This window comes from Diabrotica undecimpunctata, chromosome 3, assembly GCF_040954645.1.
Source record: "Diabrotica undecimpunctata isolate CICGRU chromosome 3, icDiaUnde3, whole genome shotgun sequence".
Lineage (NCBI taxonomy): Eukaryota > Metazoa > Arthropoda > Insecta > Coleoptera > Chrysomelidae > Diabrotica > Diabrotica undecimpunctata.
Window position 1 is genome coordinate 136,858,531 of NC_092805.1, and position 16,915 is coordinate 136,875,445.

At 35.7% G+C, this 16,915-nt stretch overlaps 1 protein-coding gene across 2 annotated transcripts in view; it reads left to right on the top strand.

Annotated features, from left to right (window-relative positions):
• Flo1 (flotillin-1) overlaps nucleotides 1–16,915 on the top strand; it is a 76,869-nt gene that overhangs the window by 22,647 nt on the left and 37,307 nt on the right. For both annotated transcript variants that reach the window (XM_072527019.1, XM_072527020.1), the window contains exon 2: nucleotides 4,463–4,538. In XM_072527019.1, the coding sequence (XP_072383120.1) occupies nucleotides 4,463–4,538 (76 nt within the window). The remainder of the gene's footprint in view (nucleotides 1–4,462; nucleotides 4,539–16,915) is intronic.

A 16,915-nucleotide genomic window follows, 5' to 3' on the forward strand; every position in this document is an offset into this window, starting at 1 on the left:
CAACAGAAACTAAGAAGAGCTATGAAGTAGTAAAGAAAAAAGCAAAACTAACCTGCAGAAAAAAGAAACGAGAACACTGGGAAATGAAGTTATAAGATATGGAAAATAATAGAAAAACAGATTCTACATACGCGCTTCACTTCTGTTAAAGATGTTAAAGAAGACATGGGGAATCTAAAATTTGCATTCCACGACATGTCTATTCATCTAGGCAGAAATCCTAACGAATTTGTTTCTCGTACTCATACAGAGTAGATCCGAAGAAAATGAAAAAGACAGAAAAGATTTTATTTCACGTTCAAAGCGTCGATGTATCTATTGATAAGTATTTCGCTTTAATAAAGCTCATCAGAATAGTTATTCATAGCCGTTCTTAACGTGAAAAATAAAATTCTCTGTCTTATTAGAAGTAACAATAACATGACTTCGTTATGGACGCAATAGCGACATCTGATAGAAAAATCCCCATGTCTTCTTTAACATCTTTATCATCGTCTGGTCATGTCTTGCAATTTTTAGAAGGCTCCAGATTAAAGCAGAAATCTGAATTTGTTTCGAAACTATCTTACCGATTTTTCTATCAGATGTCGCTATTGCGTCCATAACGAAGTCATGTTATTGTTACTTCTAATAAGACAGAGAATTTTATTTTTCACGTTAAGAACGGCTATGAATAACTATTCTGATGAGCTTTATTAAAGCGAAATACGTATCAATAGATACATAGACGCTTTGAACGTGAAATAAAATCTTTTCTGTCTTTTTCATTTTCTTCGGATCTACTCTGTATGAGTACGAGAAACAAATTCGTTAGGATTTCTGCCTAGATGAATAGACATGTCGTGGAATGCAAATTTTAGATTCCCCATGTCTTCTTTAACATCTTTATCATCGTCTGGTCATGTCTTGCAATTTTTAGAAGGCTCCAGATTAAAGCAGAAATCTGAATTTGTTTCGAAACTATCTTACCGATTTTTATATATTTTTTATAAGCTGCTTTATGTTGCCTTACAATAGGTAATAATTCCTTTTTTGTCGAATTCTCCTTGTACTCAATTACGTGTTTATCCAACCATTCGATTATCTCTCCTTTTTTCCATGCCGTTGTTGGCAATTTTTCTGCTAGTCTTGAATGGTAACTAGCATTATCCGTGACTATGACAGAATTTTTTGGAATTAAATCCAACATTTGCTCAAAATATTCTTCAAAAACGTCAGCAGTCATTTCCTCGTGGTAATCTTTGGTTGATTTTGAGGCAAAACTTAATAATCCACTATTGACAAAACCATATTCCAGTAGATACACCTTCGATGAATGCCTGACGGGAACTTTTCACATTTGTATCAACCCATAGATATGGTACAGTATGACCTTCATTTAGCCAAGTCTCATCCAAATAAAAAATTGTTTTCCCTTCTTCTCGGTACTTTTTAATAGTTCTTAGATAATCTCGTCTCCAACATACAATGTAATCTTTTTCAATTAAAACATATTTTCTTCTATTCTTTTGCCAACGAAATCTCATCTCTCTCAATAGTCCCCATCCCCATAATTTCTTGTTGCTTATGATTGGTAACTCTTCGTTTTCTCTAATTAATGTTTGGATTTTGTCCAATGTTGGAAATTCTTTGTTAAAAAAAATGAGTGGACGCTGCGTCTTATCATGTTTTTATGTATTTCTTCAATTTCCAAGGGTTTACTCCCTCCACTCTTCTTGGAAGATGAAACAGTTCCTCCTTTTCTTTCTTTTAGGAATCTATAAATTGTTGCTTCTCCAACCCCTGTCATATTTAAACACATGTTAACGATTTCACGAACATTACTTAAAGGACGTTGATGTACAAGTGCATCGTGTACATGTAATATTATATTTTTCTCTCTTAGACTGAAGGCACCTTTAAAACTACACTTAACCGGGAGAAAACCTGTTGTAGACGTCATTTTTTAATGCAAATAACAAAATATCGACACCAAAAACGTAGGTAGGTAAGACATGAACAATGTAATCTACAAACTAAATGGAAGATGCAAACAATTTCTAATTTATATTATTGACATAAGCTGTAATGTGGCATAAAAACTACTTAAACTATCATTAGTGAAGCCTTATCAGTAATTCCAGGTAATCGTTCAAAGAAGGTATTTTTTTTGTGTCAGGCGATAACTTGTATAGAAAACAATAATCACCTTTAAATTACTGTTTACATTAATTCATTTCGTGAAACATTGAATTCTCTCGTTAATCACCCGTGTATAATTAACAATAATCGTGTGGCATATATACCGACGTTTTTTGTGCTATCAATATGATGAAAAAGGACTATAATTGTGACCTAAACATGTAATGTTAATAGGTCGGTGTCGGTGATTTTCTTCTTCTGCCACTTAAAATTTTGTTAGTTTTCACGATAAGGAACCTTCAAAAAAAGTGCATAACGAGAGGTCATGAAAACGAAAAGTTTTACCTTGGAAAAGTTGCGAAAAATATGGAAAATTCGATTTTCACAAAAACGAACCCGGTTTAACTCTATTTTTTTTTTCCTTTTTGATTATCTCATATAACTGTTTAAGTACTCAAAAAGCCATAAGGGATAAAATCGTGGTTGAACTTCGTATTGAAATTCGACGGTCTATAATGGAAAAATATTACAGACCAAAGGCAATCACAAAGGTAATACAACCTTCTGTTAAGAAAAGAATAAGCACTAAAATAATCCTCAAGAAACCATGGATCCACAATGAGTGGGAAGACCATGAAAACGATGGAACGACAATTTACTGGGGGCACATTGAAATACAGACAGTCATGTCTACACAAAAAGAAGAAGTTTGAAGTGTGGAGAGACAAAGCTGCATGAACTAGCCTTTCCTCCATAACAATGGAAGTAAATATTATTCGATTTTCAAACAATACATTTTTCGACCATAAGCTTCAGTATAAATATACATTTGAAAACTCCAGGGGGCACAAATCTATGATTGATTTTATAGTCACTAATAGAAAAATCCACCCAAAGCATATATCCGAACTTTAAACTCAGCAGACGCAGGGAGTGAACACAAACTAGTACTAGCAAAAATAAGAATGAAAATAACACCAAAACGTTTTCTACGGGAAATCACCGAGGAAAAATTCAATGTAGAATCACTGTGGAACGACTCTACAAGAGAAATGTACCAAAGGAGACTAGCACAGAAGATACAGCTGAAACAAATAGACGACATCGAAGATATGAACGCGAGCTGGGAGAAAATTAAAAACAACATTGAAGAAGCAGCAACAGAAGCTCTAGGAAAACGCAAAGTCATACTGAACAAAAGAAACAACAACAATACACCATGGTTCAGGAAAGAAATAAAAGAGAAATGTAAAGAGAAACGAGAGGCCTACACGAAGTACAAAACATCAAATACTCCAGAATCCCGAGACACCTATAGAAGAATATGAAATGAAACAAAACAGTTGGTAAGAAGAACAAAAAATGAATACTGGGAACAGTTTACAAAAATAATGGAAAGCGACTTTTACGGTACACAAAAACAAATACGGAGATTCATAAGAAACCATCGGAAAGAAATGACAGAATAGCCATTGAAGGAATAATCGAGATCTCTTAATGATACAATCTGGAAGAACAAACACCTAAGACAAGACACAAAAACAAGAATCTATAAAGCAGCAATTAGACCTATATTAACACATCTCAAACGAGACGACTACTAGAAACAACAGAGATCAAAATACTCCGACGAATATCAGGGAAAAGTCTGTTGGATAGAGAGAGAAGCGAAAACATAAGAAGAGCATGCAATATAGGAGACATAAATGGATGGGTGACAAAACGGAAACAAGAGTTGAACAAACACATTATTAGAATGGCAGAGGATAGGATAGTACGAATAGCACGAGATAAGTCACCAAATGGACGAAGAAGTATTGGCAGACCAAGAAATAGATGGTGCGATAATTTAAATAATTTAGGAGGCTAATATTGAAAAAAAAAACAGGCTTTAAAGCCTAAATACAAGAAGGAAAAAGAAGAAGGATTTTCAAATTGCAAACCAGGACCTGCAAATTGCAAACCAGTGAACCTTTCAAATTTGCAAACCAGTGAATAACCAAAGTGACTCGGAAAACATTGCTTTCAAGAGTACCTTTAAATTAAAAATATAGAGCAATTAGAATTATACAATCCGATTGTTGAACTGGATAATTATATATTACTTCCTCACATTATTGTACTTTTGTTAAATACTATAATCTATCGTCCTTAATTAAACCATTAAAGACTGTACAATACCCACAAATTCACACATATATAACTGATACATCGATTAACATTGTGCTGGCCGCCACCCCTGCAAGCTCAAATAAAGACGCTCATTGTGTGGGATTAATTGAAATGCGCTTAGAGCTTGTTGCTTGGTATTTAGAAGTTAATTTGTTTTTGTTTGTTACAGGATGTTGTTACGGCAAGCCACTCTTAGTGCCCGGAGGTCGAGCTTTTGTTTGGCCCTCCATACAAAAGATACAAAGGTTCGTATCAAGATAAAAGTATGTTCTGCTCGCTTAACTTTTATTGTTTGTAGGTAGATATTGGATCTATTTTGAATCTTAGACATATCGTTAGTTAATTATTTTAATTGGACATTTTATAGTTAAATAACGTTTAGGGCCTAAGTTATGAGAAAGATATAGCAAGCTTAACGAAGTAACTAAAGTCTATCTGTTTGCAACTGGCAGCTCATTACAAATGCAAATATTCACTAATCTGCAAACAGCAGTTCGACTCATCCAGCGAAGACTGTTCTGACTAATTTTTTTAAGTTTTCGAATAAAGCAAGATAAAGTTTTGATTAATGCAAAAAATGGGGGGTTCTTATTTACTAAATTGTTTTTATATTTATTCGTTGTGTTTACCGTATTGTTCCATTTGTGCTTTTAAATATGTCAATTTTGTTTCTTTATCTTGTTTTTGAATGAGTTAGTACAATATTCGCTGGAAAAAAAATCGTGAATATAAATAATACATACCATCGTTCTGTGAAACTGTATTTATGATTAAAGTCCACGTAGACGTTAAATTATAAAATATTATAACCAAACGCTAACGAAAACATATGCATCCGCTCTATCCATTTTTGAAAGAAAGGTGCTACGCAAGATATTCGGAGCGGTCTGTGAGAACGGAATATGGAGACGTAGATATAACTTTGAACTGCAGAATATCTACAAGCATACGTTTGGTGGTAAAGATATTACCACTATAATTAAGCGAAACCGCCTGCAGTGAGCAGAACATGTAGTCCCTGAGTCAAACATGATAAAAAAGATTCTAACAGCGCAACCCGTGGGAATGAGAAGACGGGGTAGACCAAAGCTGAGGTGGATGGACGGGGTAACACAAGATGCCGAGAAGATCGGAGTCGGCAACTGGAAAATGCAAGCGAGGGACAGAATAGAATGGCGTAGAAAGCTTGAGAAGGTCGAGGCACTCTAAGGGCTGTAGCACCAAGATGATGATGATGATCATATAACCAAACATTATTGCAGTTCTTCGTCGTCACTGCTTGCAGTGATTTCATATTTTTCTAATGTATCATAATGTAGAGTTCTATAGAAGCCATGATACGTAGTAGGAATTTTTCCAGTATGGCAAAGCCAGGAAAGAAAACGAGGACCAGGAAGGCGAAGAATTTGCCTTCTTCTTCTTCTTCGTGCGACTAGGATTACTCCTGTTTGTCTGCCTCTTATTCTGTTTCAGTCGTTGTTGACTGTACATTATCTTTCCACCTTTTTGGCGGCCTTCCAACGGGTCTTCTGCTATACGGCTTGTTGTTTTTACAGATGTTCGCTAATCTATCTGGTACCATTTGGTTCACATGTTCGTTCCAGTTTTTTTTCTTGTTTTTATCCACCTGTTAATATTTTGAATTTTGCATTGTTCGCGTATACTACTGTTGGTTTGTCTGTCTCTTAATGATATGCCCGCTATTGATCTTAATACTTTCATTTCGATATTGTTGATTTGTTGTTTCGTCTTTCTTGTATCCGGTCCTTGTCTCCGCTGCATATGTTAGGATTGGTCTTACTGTTGTCTTGTATACTTTCATTTTGCTTTCCGTGGTCAGATATTTGTTTCTCCATATGGTTTCTCGGAGGCAACCACATACTCTTGCCGCTTGTAATGCTTGTCTTGTGGTCTCTGTTATATCCCTGTCACTAGTGATCTCTACTCCTAGGTAATTGAATTTTATTACTTGTTCTACAATTTTGCCGTCTATTTCTAGTTTGCATCTACGCTGCTCTTTACTGATCACTATATATTTAATTTTTTCTACTGATATTCTCATATTAAGTTTGCAGTGATATTGAAGGTGTGGGTCATCTTCGTTATCAGCAATTAGTATTGCACCATCGGCATAGCATAGTATCGTAATCACTATATATTTAATTTTTTCTACTGATAATCTCGTATTAAGTTTGCAGTGATATTGAAGGTGTGGGTCATCTTCGTTATCAGCAATTAGTATTGCATCATCGGCATAGCATAGTATCGTGATTTTATGCGCTCCCATGTGGTATCCGTGGCGTTTTCTTACTTCGTGAATTATTTGATTCATTACCATATTGAATAACAATGGCCTGAACGAGTCTCCTTGGCGGATTCCTCCTTTTAGTTCTATGCATTCTGTTTCCCCTGTTGGCATTATAACTCTGGTCTCTGGTCTTGTTGTTCTTGTTAATTTCATTAATTGTCCTTATTATCTGATGGCGAAGAATTTGCTGGCTGAAAAATCTTTGTTAGTGGTTTAACACAACAACCACAAATCTTTTCAGAGCCGCAGTTTGCAAAATACTGATTGCCATAATGGTCGCCAACGTCCGAAACGGATATGCACTACAGGAAGAAGATCGCAAAGCCATAATAACCCAGTTAACTTCTTCTTATCTATTGGCAAAAGATTTGTGTATACTTTAGATGGAAATTTGTCAATACAATATGGACGTCACCTTTTTGCTTTTGTTAGATATAGCATATTTAAAAAAAAAACATTTCGTGTGTTATACGAAATACTGATTTCCTTTTTTTGACTGATTTTGATCACTCCTTTTCCATTGTCAGTTTTCCAATTTTTGTTGCCAACAAGACTTTTGAAATCTAGGAAGTCTTCTTGTGATATTTCTGTTACATTATATACTTTTTCGATAGTTTTGGCCATTCTGATCAAAGTAATCCATTGTTCAGGAACATGCAAGAGCGACTGACGTTTTTTAGCGTTTTCAATTACAGCATGCATGCTGTCTCCCTCATTTTGGGTGTGACCTTACTCTAAAAATCTATGAGTAATACTAACTTGGAAATAGATAGCTGAGTGTGATTCTGTTTCCCCACCACAGTTATCCGAATAATAGATAAGTGATTTAATTCCCTTCTTTTTTTAGGTCTCTATAAACTTCCACAAACAACTAGCAATATCGTCTGAACCTTTTTTATCAATATGTTTATGCCATACTTAACAGAAACCATAATTGTTGCCTATATCAAATATGGTGAAGTTAGGTTAGTCAGCTAGGTTAAAGACTAAGCAAACATCCACTGATATTTCTTTGATCTAAAAAAACTGATATTAAATTCAGTGTTAAAAATGTCTATACGGGCGATGCGTAGCAATTTGTCCAGTATTGTTTTCATCGCCATAAAATTCCGTATATAGTTTATACATTTTTTGAATGCTTAAACCCTCCTCAAAATACATCCTCTTAGAATCCTTCCGAATATAATATGAGGGTCCTCTTCTTCTTTATATAGTTGTTCTATTTTGGCATTGAAGTCCCCGATTATTAGCGTTAATTTTGATTTCTTTTCTTTCATAGCTGTTGTTATGTCTTCGTAGAAATGTTCAATATCTTCATCGCTGTAGGTACTTGTTGGAGCGTACACCTGTATGATTTTTAAGGACGTTCTTTTTAATTTAAGCGTCGTATATGCTACTCTATCTGATATGCCCTTGGTAGATTGTATGTGTTAAACTACTTTTTTATTTATTATAAATCCTACTCCATTGTTGGTGTTTTCTTTATTACCTTTATAGTATAGCAAATTTCCTGATTTTAGCTGTATTTTTTGTTCTCCTTTTCTTCTTACTTCGGATATGCCGATAATATCCCACTGTATTTTAGTCAGTTCTTCCTCTAGTTCGTGGATTTTAGTGTCTTCGTTTATAATCTGATGTTATACGTTCCTACATTTATTTTTGTCGAATATTTGCCTCCCCCAGAATCCTTGAGGCACCGGTTTCCCGGTGTGGGATTCCGAGTTAGTAACTCTACCCACCTGGGGTCCTATTCCGTTTGTTTCATAATTCTACATGTTTCCTGAAGAGGATTTTTTGGCATTAAAACACCTCGTTTTCCAGACGGGTTGGTGAGTGCTGTACCAGCCGCCCACTCTGGGTCAGACGCTGTTCGTAGCCGTCCACTCTGGATCAGACGCTACTGTTTCGCTAGTTTTTGGTTAACGCCGGGTATTTCATTTCCCCGGTACCACCCATATCTGGGCGGCATTCCCCTATCCGCCACCCGTGTACGCGCTCGATGGGGGACTATACCCCACACGGGAGCCTGCTACGTTACTGTGAAATTAATAAATATTTCCTTTTTGATAACTACCCCAATGGAGTGTGTCCCCGCGAGATCGAGAGTTTAGTTTAGTTTTTTAGAAGTACGCCACCAGTTTTGGTGGTCAAAATTTTATTAAGTTGGGTAATTTATACCTACAATAATAAAAAATACCACACAACTTCGTTTGCCGTCTATTACATTTTTACAAACTTACATTTTTTAAGCCTAACTGTAAGTAACACAAAAGCTAACACTGGTCTCCCAGACCAGAAGCATTGATAACTCAAAACGCGTTTAGTTTCCGTTTTAGCCGTGAAGTACCAGGAACGATTAGCGTGTCGGTGCACGAGTTTTTAAAATACAGCCCGTAATTATTATCTACGGCCTCACAGACCGGCTGTTACCTACAGAAGGTTAATCAGTACTATACTGAAAAATAAACGTGATATATTTGTATTGTAAGTCGGTCAGAGAAAGCAGAGGGACCAGTCCCCGTAGATAAGTACCTTTGTATTCCTGCTCTAAATATAAAAATAGCGTCACTACGTTCACCCCCTTATACAACCTTTTTACTTTCTAATCCACAAGCAAAATGAAATTCCTGTAGTGCTGTATACCATGAATCACAAAAGTTTTATTTAAAATCCTTTATAAAAGGTATATAATTAAAAATACCCTTTCGGACTACATCACAGAATGTTTTTGGACTAAAAAGTCCATCATCAGTGTTATTACTAGGTCTACATGAGTCAAGCCATTAAGTGAGCTTTTATCCAGATATTTAGTGGCTTGACTCATGTATACCTGATAATACTACACTGATAATGGACTTTTTAGTCTAAAATCGTTCTGTGATGTAGCCCGAAAGTGTATTTTTAATTATATACCTTTTATAAAGGATTTTTAAATAAAAGTTTTGTTTACTTTCTTTCTAATATTATTTAAAAAATAATGTTTGAAGCGATTAAAAATAATTATTTATTGATTTTTTAAATAAATTCCTTCAATATTCCATCAATTTCGATATTTCATATCTGCTAAGTGTCCGGTGATGACAATTTCTTTTTTTGAAATTTAGTATGATTGGTATAAAAGTTTATTACTGGCCCAGAACCTACAATGTGTAAATCTTTTTATTTTTGTTTATGCCGGATATTTGTAAATAACTTATATACTATTTTTTTAAACAAATCTTGATTATTTGTCGAGTATTAAAATATTTGTTGAATAAACTTTATTTCCTCTAATCACTTACTTCATATCTTAACCATCGCAAGCATCCATGCATTTCTTAACGATTTATCCTTCCTGTGTCAGTGGCAATGCCTCCAAAGGTCATTATCATTAACTCCGGCTAAACTATTCCTTATTATTTATTAATAATTATTCATTAAGTGCGCGGTAAAACCTTAATGCCCCATTTGATTAAAAGAAGACGGTATTTAACTTTTCTATGGAGCTATTAAATCTCTCATGAACACATTCGTACAAGTAGAATATGTAATTTATTACACAGATATATCTGCTAAAAATTCTTAAGGGTCCATACCCTATGTTAAAGTATAATATAATAGCATAATAGACACAATAAAATCTAAGGCAAGTACTGTAATTAGAGGTAAAGTGTTTATAAATTTTTCGATAGTCTATTTAGGAACATACAGATATGCTTTTCAAAATAAGAAAGCCTTAACAAAAAAAGAGAAAATGGTATGGAAATGAAATATTTGAAAATCAAATTATCTAAATATCTTTGGATAAGAGTTGGAGCAATCAAAATTTCAAAAATCAAAATAAAACAGGATTTGTCAAACATGAACCTATTAGACCAGAGAACTTAGCAAATCAAAAGCATTTGTGATAACAATATCTAATGAACAAGAAATGCACAAGATTAAACGTCATTGTTTACATATAGATAGTGTAAGATCGTTATTTCATTTTAAATACTAAAAGTGAATTTTCTTCAGCCTTAAGTAATCCAGCTTTGGTAATCCATTCCGTCAATTCTAGTAAGAGGCTTTGAATTTTCTTTTTTCCAAAATATTTTTTTATTTACCTATAGTAATCGTATATTTATGTTTCTATCCTTAATTCAATGATACTTGTTTTTATTTCCAAAGTTATCTGTGAGATTAATGGTACTCGATCATGCCTTCTAAATAATTCTTTTGTTATATTTTTATAAAAATGGCTTCTATCTTCAAACAATCAAGTCATCGAATCTTTAAATTGGAGAATCCAGCTGATGTACCAGCCATCTATGAGATTCGTGAAACGGAAGATGATATACTTGTTAATGAGGACAATGGAGACCAAGAGGACGCTCACACAGAAGAGGAAATTCAGGAAAGAGACGAGGATTCTGAAACTGAACAGGACGGTGAAAGTTCTGACGACGGAAAACCTAGCCTACAATTTTTTTGTGGGCAAAGATAAAGTTACAAAATGGTTAAAAACAAAGCCGTATGCCAAAGTTAGGCGAGGGGCGCACAATGTCTTGCCGCATGTGCCTGGCACTATTAGGGTGCGTTCATTACGGAGATCATCGCATGGTATCCTCGTCTAGATCATAGCACTGACAGTGAACGCTCGCATTTAAAATAATGCATTTATTTTACGTTGCGATGCTAATATAATACCATCCTATGGTCCGATCGAGGGTCGGCGCCTCGTTATGAACGCACACTTTTAGAGATGCTAGAATTGCGAAATCACCGTATGAATGCTGGAAATGCATATTTTAAAAATACACAAATAATTATATTGAGACAATAGAAGCAATACAAAGGGATGCCAAACCTACTGGCGTGGTTGAGTACAAAAGTTTTATTGAGCTGCTGTACCTTGCTGTGGTTCTCAGAAGCAATATGCAGTCAGAAGAGTTACGGGGCGAAGACGGGTTTGGTGTAGAGATGTTTCATTACCGATAGAACCGATAGAAGACAAAAATATTTAAAAGCTTTGGTCCACGAATTGTGTTTGGAACAGCTCCAAAGAACATCCAAACAGTTGGAATGTCCACTGAGTTACAGCTCAGGCTACATCAATTTCAACCCACTCCACAACAAAATCAGGAGGTGCCTTCATGCCATGATGGATAGAGGAAGAGATGTTTAAAATGTCGAGACATAATAAAGGTTCGATATTCAAAATACAAAACTGAAAAATGCATTTCTGTTTTACTCTGTTTAAAACATGCGAATATGGTGTGTGATCAGTGTTACGATAATGCTTTTAATGATATTCAATTCGAGCTGGATTGTAAAGAATAACTTTGTAACCATTGTAACTACATTGCACTTACTGCCTTTTATAATCAAATAGAATTTTTACCTATACGTTAATTTAAACCGTCTGAATGTTTGATATGTGAACTACCACCATATGGTGTAACAATAAATTATGTATTCACCCTTTTAATTGTGTTAAAGTGTTTATAGAATAGTGGTAAGATTAAGGTTGTTAAAAAATACGGTTATTTTTATTGTTACCTACTTTTCAACATTTTTCTTTGATGATTAAATAACTTGTTTTTTGTGTTAATTATTTACGTGAATATTTAAAAATGTTTAAAAATATATAAAAATTTCACAGCATACAAAATATTTTCGAGTATTTTATATGGTCGCCTGAGTGAATATTCAGAGGAGCTTCTTGGCGAATATCAAAGTGGTTTTAGGCCTGGTCGATCAACAACAGACCAGATCTTTGTGCTAAGGCAAATACTGGAAAAAACCAATGAATTTAATATCGACACATACCATCTTTTCGTAGATTTTAAATCGGCCTATGATAGTGTCCTAAGAAATAAATTGTATGAAGCCATGGATGAATTCCACATCCCCGATAAACTGATAAGATTGGTTAAGGCTACAATGCGTAAAATTGTTTGCAATGTCCAAATACAGGGCGAACAATCACAGGCATTTGAAACGCATGTTGGGCTGCGACAGGGAGATGCGCTGGCGTGTCTCCTTTTCAACATAGCTTTGGAAAAGGCAGTCAGGGATGCCCAAATAGACAGCAGAGGAAACATTTTTAATAAATCATCCCAAATTTTGGCATATGCAGATGATGTTGATCTAGTTGCCCGCACAACACGCAAGCTAGAAGAAATGTATACCACCTTGTCACACGCCTCAAAAAATATGGGCCTGCAAGTAAATGAAAATAAAACTAAGTTAATGGCATCAACACCCAACAATAGAGCCAGAAACATCGGCCACCAATTCACGGTTGATAATTCTACCTTTGAAGTGGTGGACAAATTCACATACTTAGGCTCCCTGATCACCAAGGAGAACGTCATGACGGAAGAAATCAAGCGAAGAATAATCCTAGCAAACAAATGCTATTTTGGACTGAGTAGACATATGAGAAGCAGAAACTTAAGCCAAAAAACAAAAATAACCATATACAAAACCCTTATACAACCAGTGTTGACATATGGGTCGGAGGCATGGACCATTTCCAAGGCAGATGAAAATCTCCTGCTTATATTTGAACGAAGGATCCTGAGAAGAATATTTGGTGGCATCTGTGAAAATGGTGTTTGGAGAAGGAGGTACAACTACGAGATATATCACAGATATAAACATATATTTGGTGGTAAGGACGTAGTATCCTTTATAAAAATAGGAAGACTAAGATGGGCAGGACATCTGGCAAGATCACAGCAGAACAACCCTCCTAGAAGAATCCTTATGTCACAACCTGTGGGAAGTAGAAAAAAGGGGTAGACCAAAACTCAGATGGAGGGATGGTGTAGATGAGGATGGTAGACAAATAGGCGCAGCAAACTGGCAACAGTTGGCAATGGATAGAACTGACTGGCGTAATAGACTTGGGAAGGTCGAGGCTCTTTTATAGGGCTGTTGCACCAATAATGATGATGATTTAAAAATGTTGGTTCAAAATAAAAATATAACCATTTTTAAGTGAATAGTCAAGTTTGTTAATTTTTGTTGTTAAGTTAGGCAGAAATTTATTTTTAATTTTACAGATAAGATGCGCCCAAATGTCTTAGGATTTGTATGGCACACTACCGAAGGTTAAGAAACAAATAAATATAATATTTGTTTGCTAAAACGAATATCAAATCGGCAAAACTTCAAACTAGTGTGCTACATAAATATTTTTGGAAAACACAAATTGGGTGAAAAAATTACCTCTCATTTTTGGGTTTAAATAGGAAAGTAATTATAGTCTTTTTGGCAAACCAGACATGTTCCGTCCTTGATTTCCATCATTTCATCATCATCATCACGTAGCGCTACAACCCTGCGTGGATCTTGGCTGACTGTACAACTTTTTTCCAATTTGTTCGGTCTTCCATCAACCTAGGGTCAAATGGAATGTTCATTTTCCGGAGATCTGCTTGGATGTTATCTCTTCATCGCATTCTGGGACGTCCGAGTGGTCTTTTGCCTGTGGGAATCTCTTCCCATACCAGTTTTACAAGTCTATCGTTATGCAGTCTGTGCACGTGGCCTGCCCATCTTAGTCGCTGTGATTTAATTTCTTGGACAATATCGGCGTCATTGTAGAGTGCTTTTAATTCGATATTGGTTCTGATCTTATACTGGTTTGTGGCGATGTCATGGCCAGGTCCGAAAATTTTTCTAAGTATTTTTCGTTCAAACCGTCTGAGCTTTTCTTCGTTTGCTTTGGTCATGGTCCACGTTTCGCATCCGTATGTTATTACAGATCTAACGATGGATTTATAGATTTTGATCTTTGAACTTCTTGTAAGATTTTTTGATTTTATGAGCTTATCCAGTGCGAATAGACAGCGGTTTGCAGATTGGATTCTGTCTTTTATTTCTTCAGTAACATCGTTGTCAGCTGTGATTACGGCCTCCAGATACTTAAAACGTTGTACTCTTTCAAAATTGAAGGTGTTGATCGTCACATTTTGTCCTATTCTGTCTCTTCGTGTCGTTCTATTTATACACATATATTATTTCCATCATTTCCTTCTTCTAAATGTAAAAACTGTAATGTCTTTTTTTTTGAGATTTGTATTCTTTTACTATTTTTCGGCACATATTTAGCCAGATATCAGTTTTCTCAGTATACAATTACTAGGGCGGTCCAATAAGTACTTAGCCTACAAAAAACATAAATTTTGGAAAAGTGGAAATTTATTTCTTAACATAATCTCCTTTTAGCTCGATACACTTGACCCAGCGATGCTCCAACTTCTTTAACCCGTCTGTAAAATACGTTTTCTCGGGGTCTGCAAAGTAGGCTTCCGTGGCGGCGATGACCTCCTCATTCGACTTAAATTTCTGCCCGGCGAGTGTCCTTTTCAAGTTTGAAAACAAAAAGAAGTCGCACGGTGTCAAATCTGGAGAATACGGTGGATGGGGCAATAGTTCGTAGACCAATTCGACCAATTTCGCCATGACGAAGGCGGAGATATGAGCCGGTGCTTTGTCGTGGTGAAAGAGTATTTTTTCTTCGCCAAATGGGGTCGTTTTTTCTGCAATTTGGCGTTGAATCGGACTAATAATTTGTTGTAGTAGGGCCCTGTGACCGTTTTGCTCTTCTCCAAGTAGTCGATGTAGATCACTGAAGATTGTGAATCCCAGAAAATGGTGATCATCACCTTTCCTGTCGATAGGACAGTCTTTACTTCTTCGGAGCACGTTCGTCGGGTGCCATCCACTGTCTGTTTCGACTGTTCCGTGGTATCTGGTGAGTACCAGTGGATCTATGTTTCGTCTACGGTTACGAAACGACGTAGAAACTCCTTCGAATTACGCTTAAATATAGTCAAACACTACTCTGAAGTGGTCTCACTGTTGCGCTTGTTGTCCGGTGTGCGCTAATGCGGCATTCATCGCGCGGACAGCTATCTCATGCTCAAAATTTCATACAGGATATGACATACGCGGTCTTTTGAGATGTCTACTGTCCCAGCTATGTTGCGCACCTTCAGTTGGCGGTCTGTCAATACGAGATAGTGGATTTTTGTCACATTATCCTTCGTGGTAACCATTTTCGGGGCACCGAGGTAGTGGCTCATCAAAAACTGACGTGCGACCAGGTTGAAACTCGTTAATACCAATTTTTGACGGTTACCATCGAAGGAAAAGAGTCACCGTACACAGCATTCAAGCGCTCTTTGATTTGGCTGCGCAAAATTTCTCTTCCAAAAACAAGAATAGAATCACCGACCGATGTAGCTCTTTTTTAATTTTTCTAAAATCCGCGGACACGCTCGCTTTCACACGCGGTCAAAATAAAACTATGAGACCGATTCGGCTGAAATCTTGACAGTAGCCGTCTACAAGAATGTACTACACGATAGTAGATTTTTCTTGAGATAGTGGCGCCATCGAGCGGCGATGCTAAGGACGTATCGGACCGCCTACGTATATTATTACTATAACATTTAACATGGCGCACACTCCGCACCATGTCAAATGTTAATAAAAATCGGTTGTTCAAAATCTTATTTTGAATCTTGGTCGCCTACTCGCCGGTAAATTTAACTGTGTAGAAAGTCGAAAATTGACCATGTCGATTGTGTCATTTCTTTGACAGATATCCAATAAAAACACCTATGAATTCTATCAGAATATGGGAAACTCATAAAATCGAGGTTGTTTAAGCGTTGTTCATGAAAGCTAACTACTACCAAACTATCGAGGGTAACCCATCATTTTTTCCACACTGTACATTGTTTGTCTTATAGGCATCATGTACGTTATGAATCTATTTTCTTTTGACCCTACCTCGAAGTACTACAGTTCTTTTATTGCTTAATATATCACTCGTACCAATTGGCCTTAATACCGCCCGAAGGAATAATTTATTTATTGCTGCATTATATATTTTTAACAGATGAGCAGTAATGAAATTATACTTATTTACGTTAGAAGGAGAAAGGGTGTGTACCGAGATTATGAAATTGTTGTGAATTGTGAAACAAATGCACAGATGAAAGTATTTTGCAAAGTTCAGGAAATACAGAAATGCAGACGCTGGAGGCTGACTCTTAAATTACTGGTATATATCATACTGGCTGATCTACTAATATAAATTAGACCTAACTCGTTTGTGTAGAATAAAAATGTTGAAGAAATTGTAAGTTAACGTCGTTTACAGGACACTGTTTTGTAATGTAAATATCAGAAACACAAAGTATAAAGTATAAAAAATACTAATTCTTAATATTTTTTGAAAATTAATAAGAAATGCAAACAATAGACATAGAATAAGCTGTAAAATGTACAATATCATAATAATACATGTTAAAATTATTCAGTGGAAAAAGA